Consider the following 18,742-nt stretch of genomic DNA (forward strand, 5'->3'; position numbering starts at 1 on the left):
CTCCTTGACCGGCGAGGTCAAGGATTGGCATCATGCAGTCCGGAATACGAGCGAAGTCAGAAATCCCGAGCTCAATCCATTCTCCGGATGAGAACCGAGGATGTGAAGATCTCGTGATATCGCAGTAGCCCTACGTTGCATTCGATGAATATTTCTCCGGAGTTTCTTCTTTTCCAGTGTTAGCTTCCTATGTTGTATCGCAAGTGCTTTGGTAAATGCCATTGCAATCTCTTGGTCTTTGTCCGGGAGATCCTTGATTAAGGCACACAGAGTTTGGATTGGAGATCTGAAGAAGCCGCAAGGAGGAGAGGGCCGCCTACTCGGCACATCGAAAACATCTTCATCTATCATCCCGACCCTGGAGAAATCGGGTATGGACTCCGAACACCGAAGGTTGAATTCCATTCCTACAAAAATAAAGAAAATGGTGAGGAATAAAGAGAAGTCGAAGCTATAATTTATAGGAGTATCATATCCCTAGTAGGTTGCGGTTTCCATCTTGGAATAGAGTGATTCGCGGAGAGATTTAAGCCCCTTAACCAAATCCTGCATTAACGACATATCTCCGAAAATATTTCAAGAAAAAGGAAAGTAATAAAAAAATTTCCATAAACAAAATGGGCCAAAGCCCATTACGAGTTTAAAAGTGAAAAAGATAAAAACAGAGTTCAAGACATTTATGGAAGGGGCTCAGGAATAGGCTCCTTCATCGCCGATTTAGATTTCGAAGTGGACGCCTCGCTCTTGCCATCCACTCCGGGTTCGTTCCGGACACGTTAGCAAGGATTGTCGTCCTCCTCCTCTTCGCTGTCAAGTGGAGCGACTTCGACCGGGGCATTCACGGGTCCCGGAACCTGACCTCTACCGCGGAGATACATCCGAAGCATCCTCGGGATCTCTGCGATTGAATCAAAGTTCCTCCACTCCCATTGAAAAGGGTCACTCTCCAGGGCCCTCACCTTCCTCTCCACTCGAGCGATGCGAGCCTCGAGTGTTTTCCTTTTAAGGCCTAACTGCTGCCTCTCATCGCACAAACGGCGATGCTTGTCGACAACCTGACATAGAAACAAGTAAATTAAAGAGAGGGGTAGAAAAGTTTGATCTAGAAAGATGGATACTAACCTTGTCCATGAAGTCATAAGCCTCTTTCTTTTCCCTCGAAGAGAAGTGAAACACAGCGTGAGGAAAGAGGACGCCGGCCGGCTCGAAACCATCGCCGGAAAAGAATAGTGGGCTGCTAGGATCGATGGGGGTTACGTTTTCGTTCTCCATTTTTGCTAAAATTAGTCGAGTAAATTTTTCAAATCCTTGAGGAAAATTCAGAGGCAGAGAAGCCCCTATTTATAATAGGTCTAGGGTTTATCTTGAAACCATAAATTCAATAATGGTAGCATGCCCGAGTGGTTAAAACTATTTTAGAAATAGAGAAAAGGCAGTTATTGCCTTAAAGACGTGCGGCTTTTCCTATTTCCAAGAAAGGGAAAGAGCAACCGTCACATTTAAAGCAAAAAGCCCATTAAGCACAAAAAGTTTTTGAGGCCCAAGCCCAACAAATTTACCGAGTTGACTAAACCCGAGGTGGGGAACTCGCATTAAGCCGAGCTCAGTTCTCGCACTCTAAGAGAAAGGTCTGATCAGCCTAAAAATCTCAAAAACACAGCCACAAGGCCAAAAAGTGTTAAAAAGCAGACTTTGCAAACCCGCGCATTGTTTTAACCAAACCCTCTAGGGATTATAACTTAAAAAAAAAGTTCAAAAGCCTCCTCAGGCAAATATCTTGTTCAAAAGAAAATAATAATAAAGCCTCCATAGGCGAAAGAACATCCAAACATAAAAGTTAAGTCTTTCAAATAAATAGGACAAGCCCCAATTCAAAGTGGACACAGCCACTACGGTTTAGCAGCCACCTCGGGCTCATTTCCAGATAGGGATGCTTTATCCGATTCCTTGGCCGGGGTCTGCTCAGAAGAAGTTCCTTGCTCACTCCCAACGACACCTTCACCTTCCGAGGTGACCACTGGTACAGCAGGAACCTCAGATGGGGCAGTACCTTCTGGTTCGCTTGAACCTGTGAATAATGATTTTAGTCAGCTAAAGAAACAAGACATGTAAACGGTGAATACCGAGAGAAGGATTTACCTGCCCAATCCAAACCCGATTTGCTCAGGGGAGGAGATTCAGTGAAGAACTCCTCGAACTATCGAGGATTGAAGGCCGAGGCAGGGAGAGCTGCAAGACGACTTCGCTTCTCAGCCAAGTTGGCCGGCAGTTCGGACCTCTCTTGCTCCTCGGAGAAACCCTCTTCATGAATTTGGTCTAGCAAGAGTAAATTGCTCTCGTACTCCTTGATATCCGAATCAGCTCCATCCCGCGTCCCTTGACCTCCTTTCTAGCCTTCGATGCTGACTTAGCCAATTCGGAATCCCTTAGTTTGACGACCGCTTTGTACTTTGCGTCAAGTTCGGCGAATTGGTTGGTCAGGGTATAAGCGGTCGATTCAGACTCGGTGAGTCTGCCTTGAACACCAGAAAGCTCATCCTAGAGTTGGTAATTCCGATTGTACTGGTCTTACAACTCGCATTTTATCGTCCCGAGCTCAGATGTGAGGCTATCAACTTGATCTTCCAGTTCGTGTTTGGAACCGATGGACGAGCTGAGGTCAGCCTCGAGAGTCGAAAGCTTGCTCTTCCACGAGTCAATCTCCTGTTGCCGACTAAGCAACAATCCCTCGTAATGTTCAACCATATCGTTGAGTTCGCTGTTTGCCTGACATTTCATACAAACACGAGATGGTAAGTCAGTATGAAGTGGGACTAACCCGAGACGAATGAAGTGGGACTAACCCGAGATGAATGATGCGCATGAAGTAAATAGCGTTCGCAAATTGCAGGACGCCACTTGTCAAAATCCGGCAGGATCGCACCCGATCGGGTTTTGACGTATCGGAAGACGCTACCTTCTTTCTTCATGGCTGTGAAGGCAGAAGAAGAAGAGTTATAGAATTTGTAATTTAAACAGGATGAAAGTGTGCATAAATCATCACCAGACCTGAAAGCGATTTGACCTGGGGACAAGAGCAGGCTTTGACTTCGAGGAGGCATCTCGAGACCCAGAACCTTCCTTTTGAGGAGCCACGCTCTGCTTCATCTTCTCGCCACTATGTTGGGAAGATGAAGACATGTCAACAGGAGGAGGACCCATTGGTTCAGTAGGAGGGGCCGATCAAGGGGAACGGTCAGTTTAGGCCCTTGACTTCTCCCTCCGCGGAGAGGAACCACTGCGAGATGGCCTGTCTCTCTTCTTGCGAATCAGATTCTTAAGTGGTTCGTTGCTAATATCATCTCGAGGAGGACGAGGAGAGTCACGATGAGGGGATCGGGTTCCCCGAGGGGAACGATCACCACGGCGTTCACGACGAGGTGTCAACCTGAAAGCACCGGCAGATCTGGCCCCTTCAGCGGTACCATCGTTAACCAGCAAAGTCCTAGTGTAGTCTTTCTTGTCAATAACGGTTGCAAGAAACTCTTTGTTCTCATCGCAAGCTTCGGTTATCGGCTTGGAAAGCGTCTTACGCTTAGCGGTGAGGGCCCGAGCTGACATTCCCTGAGTAGAAGGAGGAGGTGGGAGACGATGAAGTTGATCTGCGGGACTCATCCTGAGTTTGCGGTTGGCTTCTATAAATCGCTCCAGAGTGAAGGAATTCCAAAGGGTTTCCCCTTCAAGGATTATTTTGAAAACCTGATAAATTCTTCAGTTGGGAGAGTCGGAGCAATAAAAGCTGCGAAGTGAAACAACAAGTTTAATCAGTAAAAAACAGTAAAATGATCGAAAAAAGTATATGTGACCTAATTTCTAACAGGCCTCGCAGACCGCTTTGATGGGAGCACTTCGGAAAGATTTCCAATCGAAGCAGGAGTTTTCTTAATTAAAAACCAAGGATGATGCCAGCTCTCATCTTTGTTGGGAAGGTGCGAGATGAGATTTCTGCCGGCATTGGGGTACGTAGAAAAGTACCCAGTTTTCTTCGACGAACTCCTCACGCTAAGAAGCTCGTTCAATTCGGGGACCCCAATAACGTATCTGGCCTCCGCCGCAACAGTTATAATCCCAAGGATGGTGCGAAGGAGATTGCGGGTTAGTTGAGGCAAGGCAATCTCAAGGGCTGCTAAATACCGGACTAGGGCTTCAGGAAGAGGAAAGGTTAGCCCACAGCCCTTGAAATAGACTTCGTAGACACAAAAATAGCCGTCGCGATGATCTTCTGGAGATTCCATAGGACCGGGCAGCATCGATTCCGCCATGATTTCAGATGGAATCTGACAGAGATCTCTCAATTGATTAAGAGATTGAAGAGTACATGTAGACATGTAGTGGAGACCGGCGATATCATTCGGGCGAGTGCATTCGTCGTTACTGGAGCCTCTTTCAAAGGATGGAGATTCGGGTCTTTCAGAATCATAAGCCATTGGAGAAGATGAAAAATTCAAGATCTGGCGAAGAGAAATTTGGCGAAGAAAAGTAGAGAGAAGTTTTGAATAAAGCACAAGAGTAAAAGTAAAAAAATGATGATGAAAGAAGTTACCTTTACGCAAGCTATATGATGGAACCGCCTCGGAAGTTGTGTGGGAAGTGGGAAGGATTTTCCCGTTTTAATAGTAATTAATTGATATGCGGTCATAATGATGACATATGTCACTCGGTTAAAAATGGCTAGTGCCGAAATTAAAGGAGTGATGTGATTTTCGGCGGGAAATCAGAAGATTTTCGGGCACAATCTTTGATCATTACAGCATCAAAATCTTCCGAACTAAAGTAGCACTTCGGAAGACTTGGGGGGCTAATTATTGGTGTCGGATCCCACACGGGTGGTTCGGGACCAACCAAAGATTGACACATAGGCAGGATAGAAGCCCACAAAGGATAAGGCCCGTTAGACTCATAAGCCCAAGAACATGGTCGAAGTGATTGCACCTCGAGATAAGGGCGAAGTCGAAGTCAAGATTAGTTCGGTTCGGGACTTTTTGGGCTAAAGGGCGAAGCCCATGAAGTTCGGAGTTAAGTCAAATTCAAACGTTCGAACATTAAATTCGAAGACTATAACGGACACATTAAAGAGAGAATAATTGTATTTAATTGGGAGTTAAATGTATTCAATAGTATAAGTATGAGGGCCAAGAGCCATGTAAGGGACATACAATTTTTTCTAGCAAATATACTATAGCCATTTCCACAGCAATTAACAGCTTTTTATATATTGATCTTTGTCCTCAAGAATAATCTTCTCCACTAAATAAACAAGTATTTGAGTGTGTGAATCCGACGTCCACAATGGCGAATGCAATAGTGAAGGTATTTCCTGATACAAAGCATAGATTATGTGTTTGGCATATTTACCAAAATGCTGCAAAGAAGTTGAGTCATGTATTTCATGGAGCAGAACAATTTGCCATGGACTTTAGTAAGTGTGTATATGACCAGGAGGAAGAAGAAGAATGGTTATTAGCATGGAGTAATATGCTTGAGAAGCATAAATTGACGGAGGATAAATGGTTGAAGAATTTATTTGAGCTGAGAGAAAAATGGGCAATGGTATATGGCTGTCATACGTTTACAGCAGATATGGTTAGCACACACCGTAGTGAAAGTATGAACAATATTTTGAAAAAATACTTGAAGCATAGTTATAACTTGTTGTGCTTCTTTGAACACTATGAGAGAGTGTTGGAGGATCGACGATATAAAGAATTAGTTGCTGACTTCAATATGATGCATACTTCGCCGGTGTTGTGTGCTACTGTAGAGATGTTGCAACATACAGAGGAAGTGTATACACTAGAAGTTTTTAGCTTGTTCCAGAAGCAATACATAGTTATCGGTGATTATGTTGCCCAAAAGGTTAGTAAGTCAGAGATGGTGTATGAATACAATGTATCTTATCGTGGTGTAGCACGAGAGCATTTGGTTAATTATGATGCTGCAAATGAGACAATACATTGTGGTTGCATGAAGTTTTCTTTTGCTAGGATTTTATGTCGTCATGCATTGAAAGTGTTAGACAAGAAGAATGTTAGAAGAATTCCATCTACCTACATTCTAATCGATGGAGTAAAGAGGCAAAAGCACGAAACATATCTTATCATCATTCAGAGCCACCTAATGAAACAGTCAAGAAATCGAATGGAAAGCGATATAGCCATATATGTCGTACTTTCCGTGAGATTGCATCTGTTGCTGCTGATCATATAGAATTGTCGTTGTGTGCAAATGAAGATGTCATTCAGTTTCTTAAAAAATTGGAGGAAAAAAAAAGAACTTCTGAAAGCTAATGCATGGATGCTCCAAACTTCAGATGTTGAACTTGTGGAAGAAGAAGAAGAAGAAGACAAGGATGTTCCAAATGCACGTGGGGTAAAAAGAAAAAGCTCCTGTTGGACGACCAAAAAACCAAAAAGTCGGACCCCATGGTCGATTTTTGAGTGTTTTTGAAACGAAAAATCGCCCTACCACAAAACCATCAAGTAATGCTGTTGCAAAGAAAAAATTATCATTTCAGGTATTTGATATAATATTTTTCTTTTTAGTTTATATCTATTTTTCATCGAAATGTGACTTAATCTATCTATACTAATTATTATTTAAAATTGATAAATGCTTCAGGACTCCACTCCTACTCCAGATACTCAATTATTTGGTGCTACCACCAGCTCGACCTTACATAATGGGTCATTTATTTCACAAGTGTTCCAGGTAAATACTTCATTCTTGCTTTTAATATTTGAGCTATCTATTATTGTTTTTTAATAATTTGAAATCTTATATTTTATATTTTGTAGGAATTTGACAAGAGTTACGGTGGTTCATCATAAAGCTTTCTTGTAACGTCTCTTCACGCCTTATATCATTTTTTAGAAAGACTATGAATCTCTTAAGTAAAAAACGCACCGTTTATGGATTTGTATCACGTGACTTTTAGCTCCCAAAAACAACTTGAGATCCTTTATTACTAGTAACAATTTCTTATTGTCATGCTTTCAAATTTGCTCACATTTAAATAATTCTATAAAAATAAATAAAGAGACGTTAACGTCAAGTATTGACGCCCAACCTTAATACGTATAAAGAGTTTGTTTCCATATTTTGTTTTTCTGAATTAAATTTTAGTTAATTATTTTTGTTTAAATACAATCTTATATGACATAATCTTATTGGCTAATACAAAAGGAGGTGAACAAAGGGGTGAACCCAAGATTTGTCCATGAAAAATGTATCACATATAACATAGCAATATTGATGTTGTATTTATAAGAAAAACGGGAAATTCACATTTTTAACCTTCAAAGTGTCAGTGGGTAGCACTTTAAACCTCGAAAGAATTCCACTAACACTATAAACCATCAAAATAATTTTACTAACACTTTAAACCTCCAAACTAGCTTTCATTACATTGCCATAAAATATGATAGAATTAATTTAAATTAATATAAATTTATTTAATTTAATATAATTTTTAAATAATTTATTATTTATTAAGAATTTACGTTTATTAAGAAAAGTAAAAACAAAAAAGAGCAGATTCCTCTGATATGGAGAATACTTCGTTTTCTGACTAAACTTTGACATTCTTTGGTTTTTATTATTCTATTTAAGCTTCTATTGTACCTCATATTATAAATGTTTTACATGCAAATGGTCAAACCATCATCTTATTTAAAGTCATTTACAAATCTACCATCTATTTTACCATTAAAAACATGTTTTTATACCAAATCATATTTTACTGTTTCACTATGCTCTTTACCACCATCTATAAAATATTTCTATAAACACAGTAAGCCAACTATATATATATATATTTTTTTTTTGCGTCCAAGTATATATCTCTTTACTTTCACATTTGCATAGTTTCTTTACCACTAAAATTCTTGACACATAAAAAAATTTGAATGAAAAATGTATCACATATAACATAGCAATATTGATGTTGTATTTATAAGAAAAACGGGAAATTCACATTTTTAACCTTCCAAGTGTCTGTGGGTAGCACTTTAAACCTCGAAAGAATTCCACTAACACTATAAACCATCAAAATAATTTTACTAACACTTTAAACCTCCAAACTAGCTTTCATTACATTGCCATAAAATATGATAGAATTAATTTAAATTAATATAAATTTATTTAATTTAATAAAATTTTTAATTAATTTATTATTTATTATCAATTTGCGATTATTAAGAAACTAAAAAAAAAAAGCAGATTCCTCTGATACGGAGAATGCTTCGTTTTCTGACTAATATTTGACATTCTTTGGTTTTTATTATTCTATTTAGAGAAATTGTTAAAAATGTCCCTTTTTCAATACCCTTTTTCAAAAATGCCCCCTTTGAGAGTGCATTTTTAAGTTTGCCCTCTTTTAATTTTTAATGACCATTTTACCCTTATTTGAAACAAAATTAGGTCCACAAAATACAAAATATTTTTTGGCGGGAAAAGTGATCCCGCAATTTTCCCGCCAAAACACATGTAAAAACTTGTAAAACCTTTAAAATACCTTGTAAAATTTTTCCGCCAAAAATTTTTTTTTGCGGGAAAAGTGATTCCGCAATTTTTTTGGCGAAATTTTTTTGGTGGGAAAATTTTTGGCGGGAAAAATTTACAAGGTATTTTAAAGGTTTTATAGAGTATTTACAAGTGTTTTGTAAGGTTTTACAATGTATTTTAAAAGGTTTTACAAAGTACTTATAAGGTTTTATAAGGTATTTATAACTTGTAAAACCTTATAAAAAACTTGTAAAACCTTATAACTTGTAAAACCTTATAAACTAGCTTGTAAAATCTTATAATATCTTATAAATACCATATAAATACGTTGTAAAATCTTTTAAAATACATTGTAAAACCTTATAAATACCCTGTAAAAAACCTTTAAAATACCTTGTAAATTTTTCCGCCAAAAATTTAACGCCAAAAAAATTGCGGAATCACTTTTCCCGCAAAAAAAATTTTTTGGCGGGAAAATTTTTTTGGCGGTAAAAATTTTTACGAAAAAATTTTACAAGGTATTTTAAAGGTTTTACAAGTTTTTACAAAATCAAATTTTGATGTGTGCACATTCTCATGTTTTCCTTATATATTTGTGATATCTTTTATTAAAAAAGGGTAATTTAGTCATTTTGTACATAAAAAGGGGTATTTTTAAAAATGGATTGCCAAATGGTGCATTTTTGAAAAGGGGTATTGAAAATGGAGCATTTTTGTGAGTCTTCCTTCTATTTAAGCTTCTATTGTACCTCATATTATACATTATTTGGTTTCTATTATTATACTTTAAATTTCTCTTGTGCTTAAGTCTATAGTTTCAAAGCTTTAATTTTGAAATTTCATGGTCAACAAAAGGTGAAGTTGTTTTTTTTTCTTTGTCTTTTTTTAGATTTTTATTAATTTTAATATATAATAAAAATCATTTTAATTTCAATTAAATTAAATAAATATATATTAAACAAATAAAATTAAATTTTCCATTATTTTTTTTATGGCAGGACAAATAGAAAAGGTAGTTTGGAGGTTTAAAGTGTTAGTAAAGTTATTTTGATGGTTTATAGTGTTAGTGGAATTCTTCCGAGGTTTAAAGTGCTAACCAGTAATACTTTGAAGGTTAGAAATGTGAATATATATATATATATATATAATAAATATATAAAAAACTACTTGATTGCAATGAATCTATGGATAACCAAAAAAGGTTATAATAAATTAAAAGAAAATTATTTGACAAAATTAAAAAAAAAAAACAGAAAATTATAAGCATGATGATATATGAGTCTTAGATAATTTAAAGATGATAATATAAACTAAAATAAACAATTCAAAAACACTACAATTAAATTAAAAATATTGGGAAAAAGAAGAAATATATATATTGATCTTACATACTGCTAACTGAATAAGGAAATTCAAAAACATTATATGAAATTATTTTAAATCATCACATTTCTAATTAGAAAATAAAATTGAAATAAATAATTGAAATTTTTAAAATATATATATGACACATGTCGCAATCTAAAATTATTAGCACAATGATATATGATAAATCTTATATACTTTAAAATTTTTACAGTTAAATTTAAATATAAATCATGACACATTATATATGTATATATTAGAGCAGTAAGTGTAATTTTTACCTTATTAAGATTCTTAATTTACTATATTATCTAAATTTTATATATACTTTTTTGAAAAGGTAATTGTAATCCTTTTACTTTTACGATTTTTAATTAATTGTACAATTTTCTTTTATTTATATAATTGTTTTACACATATGGATCCATGCGTTGCACGGGTTACCGGTCAATTGTCATTTTTAATTTTTATACTTGTAATCTTAACTAAAATTATATAAGAAATGTTTTAATTTTAGAAAATATAGTATTTTAATTATTTCTTAAATACAGATTAATTATGTATAACTAGGGTAAAAACCCGCGCTCCGCAGCGGGAAAATTTTGTAAAGTATAATCCCTTAGTTTAGTTTTTAAATCATTACTAGTTATATAACTAACAATCTTAGCTAACTAACAATGAACAAACAAAAAAATTTCATTAAAACAGTTTTTGTTACTCTTGTTTATTTTGTAAATTCTATACGATATATAAGTCCTCAATTGTTTTTGTTTAACCCGCAACTCTGTAAGTTCTCAATCAAATTTTCTTATTATCCGACAATTTCCTCTTCCCTAGCCATCATAATCTGCTTCTGAGGCACATAAACAAGAGAGAGTCACATCAGGCTTAATTTCTCTCCGAACTTTTATACGGGTTCGTCTTGGTCCTCGATTCACCAGAATCACCAAATTTCATCTTCAGTTTAGCATCCATGAAATTTCAAACACTTAGAGAGGATAAAAAATTTGATGAAACAAAAGTTCTTCAACTTAATTATTATAATTGAAATAGGTAAATCTTTTTTATGTGCTCAATAGTAATCAAAAGAAGGGAATTATTAAGAATACAAAACTTCAACAAACTAATAATAATGCAAGATCAGGAGACAACTTTGAGACTTTGCGGTAGAAAGACCAATCAGAATTAGAAGGAATGGATCATGGGCTGTCCAAAATAATACTCTTTTATGTAAGTTTAAACATCCGATGATTTTGCCAAACCGTCCAAGTAAGAACAAAACTCTCCTTTTGCATCTATCATAAACAAAAAAGCATGTCTAAATATAAATGATGAACATCAAAAGTTTAAAGTTGTTTTGCATACCAAGTAAGTTATCCTTTTTGTTAGAAGGATCATAGCTCATTGGGACAAGATATGTATTGTCCAGAATGCACATCAAGATTGATTAAAGTTAGCAACAAGATTCAGACTCATCGATAAACAACAATATTATAGAGATTATAGTGTTTTACAAGTTACGAAGAGCTTTACATGGTCCATTCATCAATGAAGATGGTGTTTGAAGCAAAGAACCATTTGAAGCACTAAAACACTTTAGAGAGATTTATAAAGAACAAAGGCTTGAGTTGGTCTAGATTCTTTTCTCCACGTATAAATATAAGAATCTAAGAATCCCAATTTACAATCACAAGGATCATCAGACAATTGATCATTAAGAGCTATGATGTCATCAATTCGTCGCCATTTGAACTTGCAACCTTTCTGCTACTCTCAACATAAACAATTGGGAATTTTTTACAATCATTAGTCATGAAGAGAACTCTTCTACCTCAGCCTCATCGTCGCCATTGGAAGTAAATTAGACTGTTAGTATCTGTTTCTTCAATTTCTTGGCGCCAACATCATGCTTCACCCCAAAAGAACTCTTACATTTGCCCTTAAAGCTCACAACTTTCACAGATTTATAAACAAAATCACTCCTTTTCACAGCACAACCATCAATGTAATGTAAGAACCTCACTAAATCTTTGTCCAATGATCTTTTCCCATCTCGTATCATTGAATCAACCCTACCCTAAGAGAGAAACACTAAAACTCAAAGACTGAAATCATATATATAAAAGTTGGCCAACTCTCTCCATATGAGTGCCACATCATCACACAAGAAAATGAAATGTGTCTTTCTACATTATTTAAATAAACAATTAGCCAAATTAAATGAGAAAAAAATTAATAGTTCTTCACATTAAATCATCCATTAATCCTACTCTTAACTTATTTTTTTTAAATAAAAAAAAATATAAAATTATGTTACTAAATCAAGCACTACTTTCATTGTTTTCATCTTATTTCTTATTTTATAATCAAGCTACTTTCATGAATCCACGTTTGGCTCAAAGCTTCTGGTTTTTTATTAATTCTGCAAAATTTAGTAATCACCATATCAATGATCTTCAATACATCGAACACATGGACAATTCTCTCATTCACATGATCTTCCAAGAATGGGGCGAATTCTTTAATTCGAAGGGACAATTCATCGAACACATAGTGTGCAACATTAAAATTCACTAACCTTCCTCACAGAGCTTTAATCAAAATCTCTGATCGACGGATCGAATCTAAGGATTGACCGGATTGAGTTACCCATCTTTTTATTCGTCTTAGTCTTTGTTAATTGTTAGGAATTGAAATCGAGAAAAAAGTAAGGATACAGATGAGAGTACGTTTGGGAATATTGTGTCGATTATAAGCTTAATATTTTAAAAGCCCAAGATTTAAAAAACAAAGATGGGCATGTATAAATTTAAAAAGCCCAAGAAAGTGATATCAGAAAAATGACGTGGATCAGTGAAGGATTTTTAGTGGACGAAAATAATGAGCTGTATTAATCGTTATAATTTGATTGGACAAATTTTTTAATAATGTGTCATGATGAGAACAGCTTAAAAAACTGATGTGTCAACCATGGAGAGACTCTTAATAGTTTTATTGTATTGATGTGCACTATAAAATACTATTTGTAGTTTTGTTTATTATATGTTACAGTATGATAGTTTATAAATGTTCATACTTATATTATTGAATTTTAATAAATTATCTACATCTCTCTGAAGAGAGTATAACACTTTCTAATTTCAATGTGGACAAGATACAAACAAAATTGTGAATAATAAAACATAAAATTATATAGGTACATAAACATAATGGTCTGAGTTACGTAAACAAATGAATTTTTTTTTTAAAGGTTGGCATCATAATAAAATTGTGACAATACGAGAAGAGAAAATATGAGACAGTCTATATCCACATCATGTAACTTTACTTGATAATATGAGAAATCCTCAAAACAAAAAGACAAATTCATAAAGAATTAGGGAATATGCACTAAATAACCTAAGGTTAAAAAAATGAATTAAGAAAATAATGTTAACTAAACAATGTCTATTTGCTATAGGAAAAAATGTCGAAAAATGCCCCATATTACTCATGATTTATCTGTTGTCTCTTTTTTCTTTCATCTCGCTTGCGAGAAGTCTCAAATCTCTCTTTTGCTCTCATTAGATTTCTCTTATTTTTGCTCGATCTCCTCTTTTTTTTTTCTTTTTCTCCCACTCGTTGGATTTTTTCGCCACCATATTTTTATTTCTTTCTACATATCACTATTTTTCCTTTCATCAGGCATCACCACCGAGTCTCACTACTCCGACCCACCAGGCCACAACCACAACTAAATCTCACAACTATCGCAATCATCATCACCATCAATACTAAATCTCGCTACTTCCAAGCCATCATCATATTCATCAACTTTTACCACCGCCACCACTACCAAACATGGACCACCATCATCAACACCAATACCACCGTTACCGCATCTTCCCCTTTTTCCCAACTGCTTTTATTTCTCCACCTTCTTTATCTCCTCTGACATCAGATCGAGTTTCTTCGACAACAACTCTATTTTATTTCCATCGACGTTCATAATTCTTAATTTGCCTCCATCGCTATATATTCTTAATTTTTCTATCTATCTATTTGTTTATCTATAGATGTCAGTATTTAGAATTCTTTTTCTTCTAGGATTATTAATTGATTATAAAATTTATTTAAATATCATATTATATTATAAGATTGTATAATTTTATAATTTTTTTTTTAATTTTTTTTAAAAGTAATCTTTTCTTTTAGAATTAGTAGCTTTAAATTAGAATTAGTAAATAAGTTTTTAACTTCTACTTTTATTTAATAAGATACATATAATTTCCTTATAATTATCTTCTTTACTTTTAAAAATTATTTTTATAAGATATATATGTATAATTGTCTTATAATTGTTTTCTTAAATTTCTATTTTTAATACTTAATATCATGATTTTCTTTTCCTATTTAGTCGATCGTAATAAAATTTAATTAGAAAAATCCTTTTTTTTGTCAGGATTTCTATCAAACTTTCCAAATTCAGTCTTACCAAAAAAAATAACTACACAAATTCAAAGTCGGAAAATTGGTAAAAGTCCTCTATTCACTACATAAATTACCAATTGATTGGTTTGTCTAACATAAACATTTTAAGAACACAACACAAAAAAATTAAAAAAAATAGAGCACTCATCAATGACTATACTGGCTTTAGTTTGAAACTTACGTTTTGGTTAACAATTATTAGAATATGTTTTTGAAAATCACCAAATATCAAACGAGTATTTTTTTAAAAAAAAATATTACGAGGTTATGGCACTTATGGGCGCATATCCTCTCATGTCAAGGACCAAAGCATTTATTATACGTTCCTTCTAAGTGTCACTCGAACTAATGATCTACACTTGGAACTTAACATCAGGCAATAATTTTACATTGGGAAGAGCTTGAGTGCATGAGAGTAGTGTCATGTAAGAGCATAAAAGACACCGAAATATCACCCGCACTCTCATCTTTGTTCTCTCTTCTCAAAGAACTAACGTACATGGAGACAAGACACAAGGTCTCTTATCTCATCATTGAGTCTTGTAGGTGCCAGAATTGGAAAGAGATGCCGCAAATTCTTCAAGAAGAGTTTTCTACATTGAACATATTGATATGTCTATATTTTACTTGTTTTAAGCATTCATTTGTCATCACTTTAGCACCATTTCATCACTGTTTCATGTCATTTCTCATCATTTGTCATCACTTTACATGTTTAGGATAGATTTGCATGCATATTGCATATTTGAGTCGTTTTCAGGTGCTTTGGAGTTGTTGGTGAGCAGATTGGGAGAGGCAGAGCATAATCAGACAACACACTTGGTCGAGTAACTCAGCAGACTCATTCCTCAACAACTCGACCGTGTACTCGACAGCATACTCGACCAACCTGGTCGAGTACACTCAGCAGACTCGTTCCTCAGCAACTCGACCGTGTACTTGACAGCATACTCGACCAACCTGGTCGAGTACTCTCAGCAGACTCGTTCCTCAGCAACTGGACAGCATACTCGACTGCATGCTTCAGAGGCTTCTCAGATCCGCACTCAACCAGACATTGAGCATAAGGAAGAGAAGAGGATGAAGCATTACATCATGACCGGAGCAAGAATCCACAAAGACGCCAACTTTACTCGAATGCTCATACTCGATCACAAGGGTCGAGTACTCTCTTAAACCGCTTTAAAACTTTGTCGTTTTGTGTTTTAGGGCTTCCTAGTATTTACTATAAATAGGTTGTTTCTCTTAATTTTCAGAACCAAGTCTTTTTCTAGAGAACAATTAGGGTTTTCTTCATCTTTGTAATCCAGATTTCTCTTAATCTATTGAGTATTTGCTTTTGATTTCTTCTACAAAGTTGTTCATCTTGTTGAGATCTTGCTAGTATGAAGTTTTTATGCATTTCTGGGTTTATGTTCATGTTCATGAGTTTTGAGTAGTGATTAGGGTTCTTGAGGATGGGTTAGGGTAGTTTAGAATCCTTAATCTGATAGGTGTTTGAGTTTGATTGGTAGATCCCTTCTGGATTAGTTGTTCTTCATGCTGATTGCTTTCTGATCAACTGGAATCTGAGCCCAGACATTTCCGCACCCAAAAGGTGTTCGATGAAATGTCTGAACCACTAATTCCAGAGATTTGTGGCTCTGTACCAAGGTATTGGTTACAGGGAGCGTTTTGGCTTTGACTTGTTGATTCGTAATGCCTGTTAGGTTAGCTCTCGTCAATGGTGATTGAGTCTGGGACTAGTTTAGCATGAGGATCTCTGTTGCGGTAGCACTTTGATTTGGTTACTGAACTTGTTGTCTAGGGATAGTTTGTTGAGCATGTTAACCACCTGTTAGATTAAGGAGACTTCACTACTCGATTACCCCATCCTCGGGAATTTCTCTTCCAATGGATTTCTTTGTTTACATCGCTTTTGATTGCTTGATCTTGTTACTTGTTGCTTAGTTTTATCATTTCTAGCCTGTTTCATTTGAAGTACTCGACCACACCCAGTAGTTTGGTAGCAAACTGTGCAGTCGAGTACCCATTTTACAGTTTCTGTTAAGTTACTCGACCTGATACTCGACCACACCCAGTGCTTGGCTTCAAGCTGTGTTGGTCGAGTATATTGCCTGTTATTGTTAGAATTTCTGTTTCTGCATAATCACTAGAACTGTTAACAACATCAAACCTGTTATTGCTTGGCTTGACTCTGTGATATCTGATTGCATCTTGATTGCTAGCATCACACCCATTTGGATTGACACCTTAAATACTACAATGACATGATAGTACTTTAAGGATAATTGATCTTAGTTAAAATCCTACTATCAATTTGGCGCCGTTGCCATTTGGGTGTTTGTTTGTTACATTTGAGATTTCAGACTTGCTTAGATCAAGTTCTATTTCAATTTTCACTTCAGTCACTAACTTTGTGTTTCTCTTGTTGTCTTCTTGATTCAGGTACAACTCTGTTGTATGCAAACTCGATCAAAAGGCAATCAGAACCTCCTTTTCAACGACAACATCGACCGTTTAGGAAGAGAACTACGGGAAAGGAGAGACACAGTAGACCTTGAACACAACCATCCTTTCAGAATGGCTGATGAACAAGATGTCAACAATCTGCCTCCTAACATTGGTGCTGGAGATGCACCAAGAAACCACCATCAGAGGCAAGGGATTGTGCCTCCTACTGTCCAAAACAACAACTTCGAGATTAAAAGTTGTCTCATCTTGATGGTTCAGGGAAACAAGTTCCATGGTCTGCCTATGGAAGACCCACTCGACCACTTAGACGAATTTGATAGGCTCTGCAGCCTAACAAAAATTAACGGAGTCAGTGAAGATGGATTCAAGCTCCGGTTGTTCCCATTCTCCTTGGGTGACAAAGCACACATCTGGGAAAAGAATCTTCCACCTGGATCCATCACATCCTGGGATGACTGCAAGAAGGCCTTTCTTACAAAATTCTTCTCCAACGCAAGGACTGCACGGCTCAGGAATGAGATCTCTGGTTTTGCCCAAAAGAATGGAGAAAGCTTCTGTGAGGCCTGGGAGCGCTTCAAAAGTTACACCAACCAATGTCCTCATCATGGTTTCAGTAAAGCCTCACTGCTCAGCACACTCTACAGAGGTGCTCTTCCACGGATTAGAATGCTTCTAGATACCGCGAGCAATGGAAATTTCCAAAACAAGGATGTTGCTGAAGGCTGGGAATTGGTTAAGAACTTAGCTCAGTCAGATGGTAATTACAACGAGGACTGCGATAGGACCAATAGAGGAACAGTTGACTCGGATGATAAACACAAGAAAGAGATGAAGGCTCTTAATGAGAAATTGGATAAGATTCTCCTTGGCCAGCAGAAGCATGTGCACTTTCTAGTTGATGACGAGCAATATCAAGTCCAAGATGGGGAGGGGAACTAGTTAGAAGAGGCCAGCTACACAAACAATCAAGGTGGCTACAAAGGGTATAACAACTTCAAGACTAACAACCCCAACCTTTCTTACCGTAGCACCAACGTTGCTAATCCACAGGATCAAGTGTATCCTCCACAACAACAGCAGAACCAGAACAAACCTTTTGTTCCTTACAACCAAGGTTTTGTTCCGAAGTAACAATTTCAGGGGAATTACCAGCAGCAACCACCACCTGGGTTTGCACCTCAGCAACATCAAGGTCTTGCTGCTCCTGACTCTGATATGAAGCAAATGCTACAACAGCTTCTCCAAGGACAAGCATCTGGCTCAATGGAGATCGCTAAGCAGATGGCTGATTTACACCATAAGCTAGATTGTAGCTACAATGACCTGAATGTAAAGGTGGAAGCATTGAGCTCCAAGGTCCGATACTTAGAGGGACAATCCGCATCTACTTCTGCTCCAAAACCTCCAGGGCAACTCCCAGGGAAAGCAATTCAGAATCCAAAGGAGTATGCTAATGTTCATGCTATCACCCTAAGGAGTGGTAGAGAGTTATCCACCAGAGAGGGACCCACGCTAGTCACTGAGGACAGTGCAAACCAAGATGGGGAGGATTCCAGTCTCAATAAAGATCAAGTTGACAAACTAAATGAAGTACTCGAGCCCATACTCGATGGTGATACTCGATCAACAAATCCAGTACCATCATCCACTGCTCTAAAACCAGTTGCTATTAAAAACAAGGAGAAGGTCTTTGTTCCTCCTCCTTACAAGCCTCCACTCCCATTCCCTGGTCGACACAAGAAAGCGTTAGAAGATAAGTACAGAGCTATGTTTGCCAAAAACATAAAAGAAGTTGAAGCCATGATACCTCTTGTTGATGCTCTCGCGCTTATCCCGGACTCCCACAAGTTCCTGAAAGACTTGATCCGGGAGAGAATTCAAGAGGTTCAGA

The 18,742-nt window shown here is 36.3% G+C and overlaps 1 protein-coding gene and 1 pseudogene across 1 annotated transcript; both read right to left on the reverse strand.

Annotated features, from left to right (window-relative positions):
• Positions 1 to 677: 677 nt before the first annotated feature.
• On the reverse strand, positions 678 to 3,717 carry LOC110230371 (annotated as a pseudogene).
• Position 3,718: 1 nt separating this feature from the next.
• On the reverse strand, positions 3,719 to 4,490 carry LOC110230120 (meiosis-specific protein ASY2-like). Its single transcript, XM_021032112.1, has 2 exons — positions 3,858 to 4,490; positions 3,719 to 3,778 (listed from the first exon to the last, which is right to left on the reverse strand). The coding sequence occupies exons 1-2, from the start codon at positions 4,464 to 4,466 to the stop codon at positions 3,719 to 3,721; spliced, it is 669 nt and encodes a 222-aa protein (XP_020887771.1). The 5' UTR covers positions 4,467 to 4,490.
• Between the last annotated feature and the right edge of the window lie 14,252 nt (positions 4,491 to 18,742).

Source organism: Arabidopsis lyrata (genome assembly GCF_000004255.2).
Source record: "Arabidopsis lyrata subsp. lyrata unplaced genomic scaffold ARALYscaffold_3, whole genome shotgun sequence".
NCBI classification, from domain to species: Eukaryota; Viridiplantae; Streptophyta; class Magnoliopsida; order Brassicales; family Brassicaceae; genus Arabidopsis; species Arabidopsis lyrata.

Excerpts from the sequence above, each read along its gene's own strand:
- LOC110230120 (XM_021032112.1), bottom strand. The coding sequence starts at position 4,466 with ATGGCTTATGATTCTGAAAGACCCGAATCTCCATCCTTTGAAAGAGGC. Across the intron at positions 3,779-3,857 it reads CAAAGCGGTCTGCGAGGCCT|CTTTTATTGCTCCGACTCTC; the intron begins GTTAGAAATTAG and ends TTCACTTCGCAG.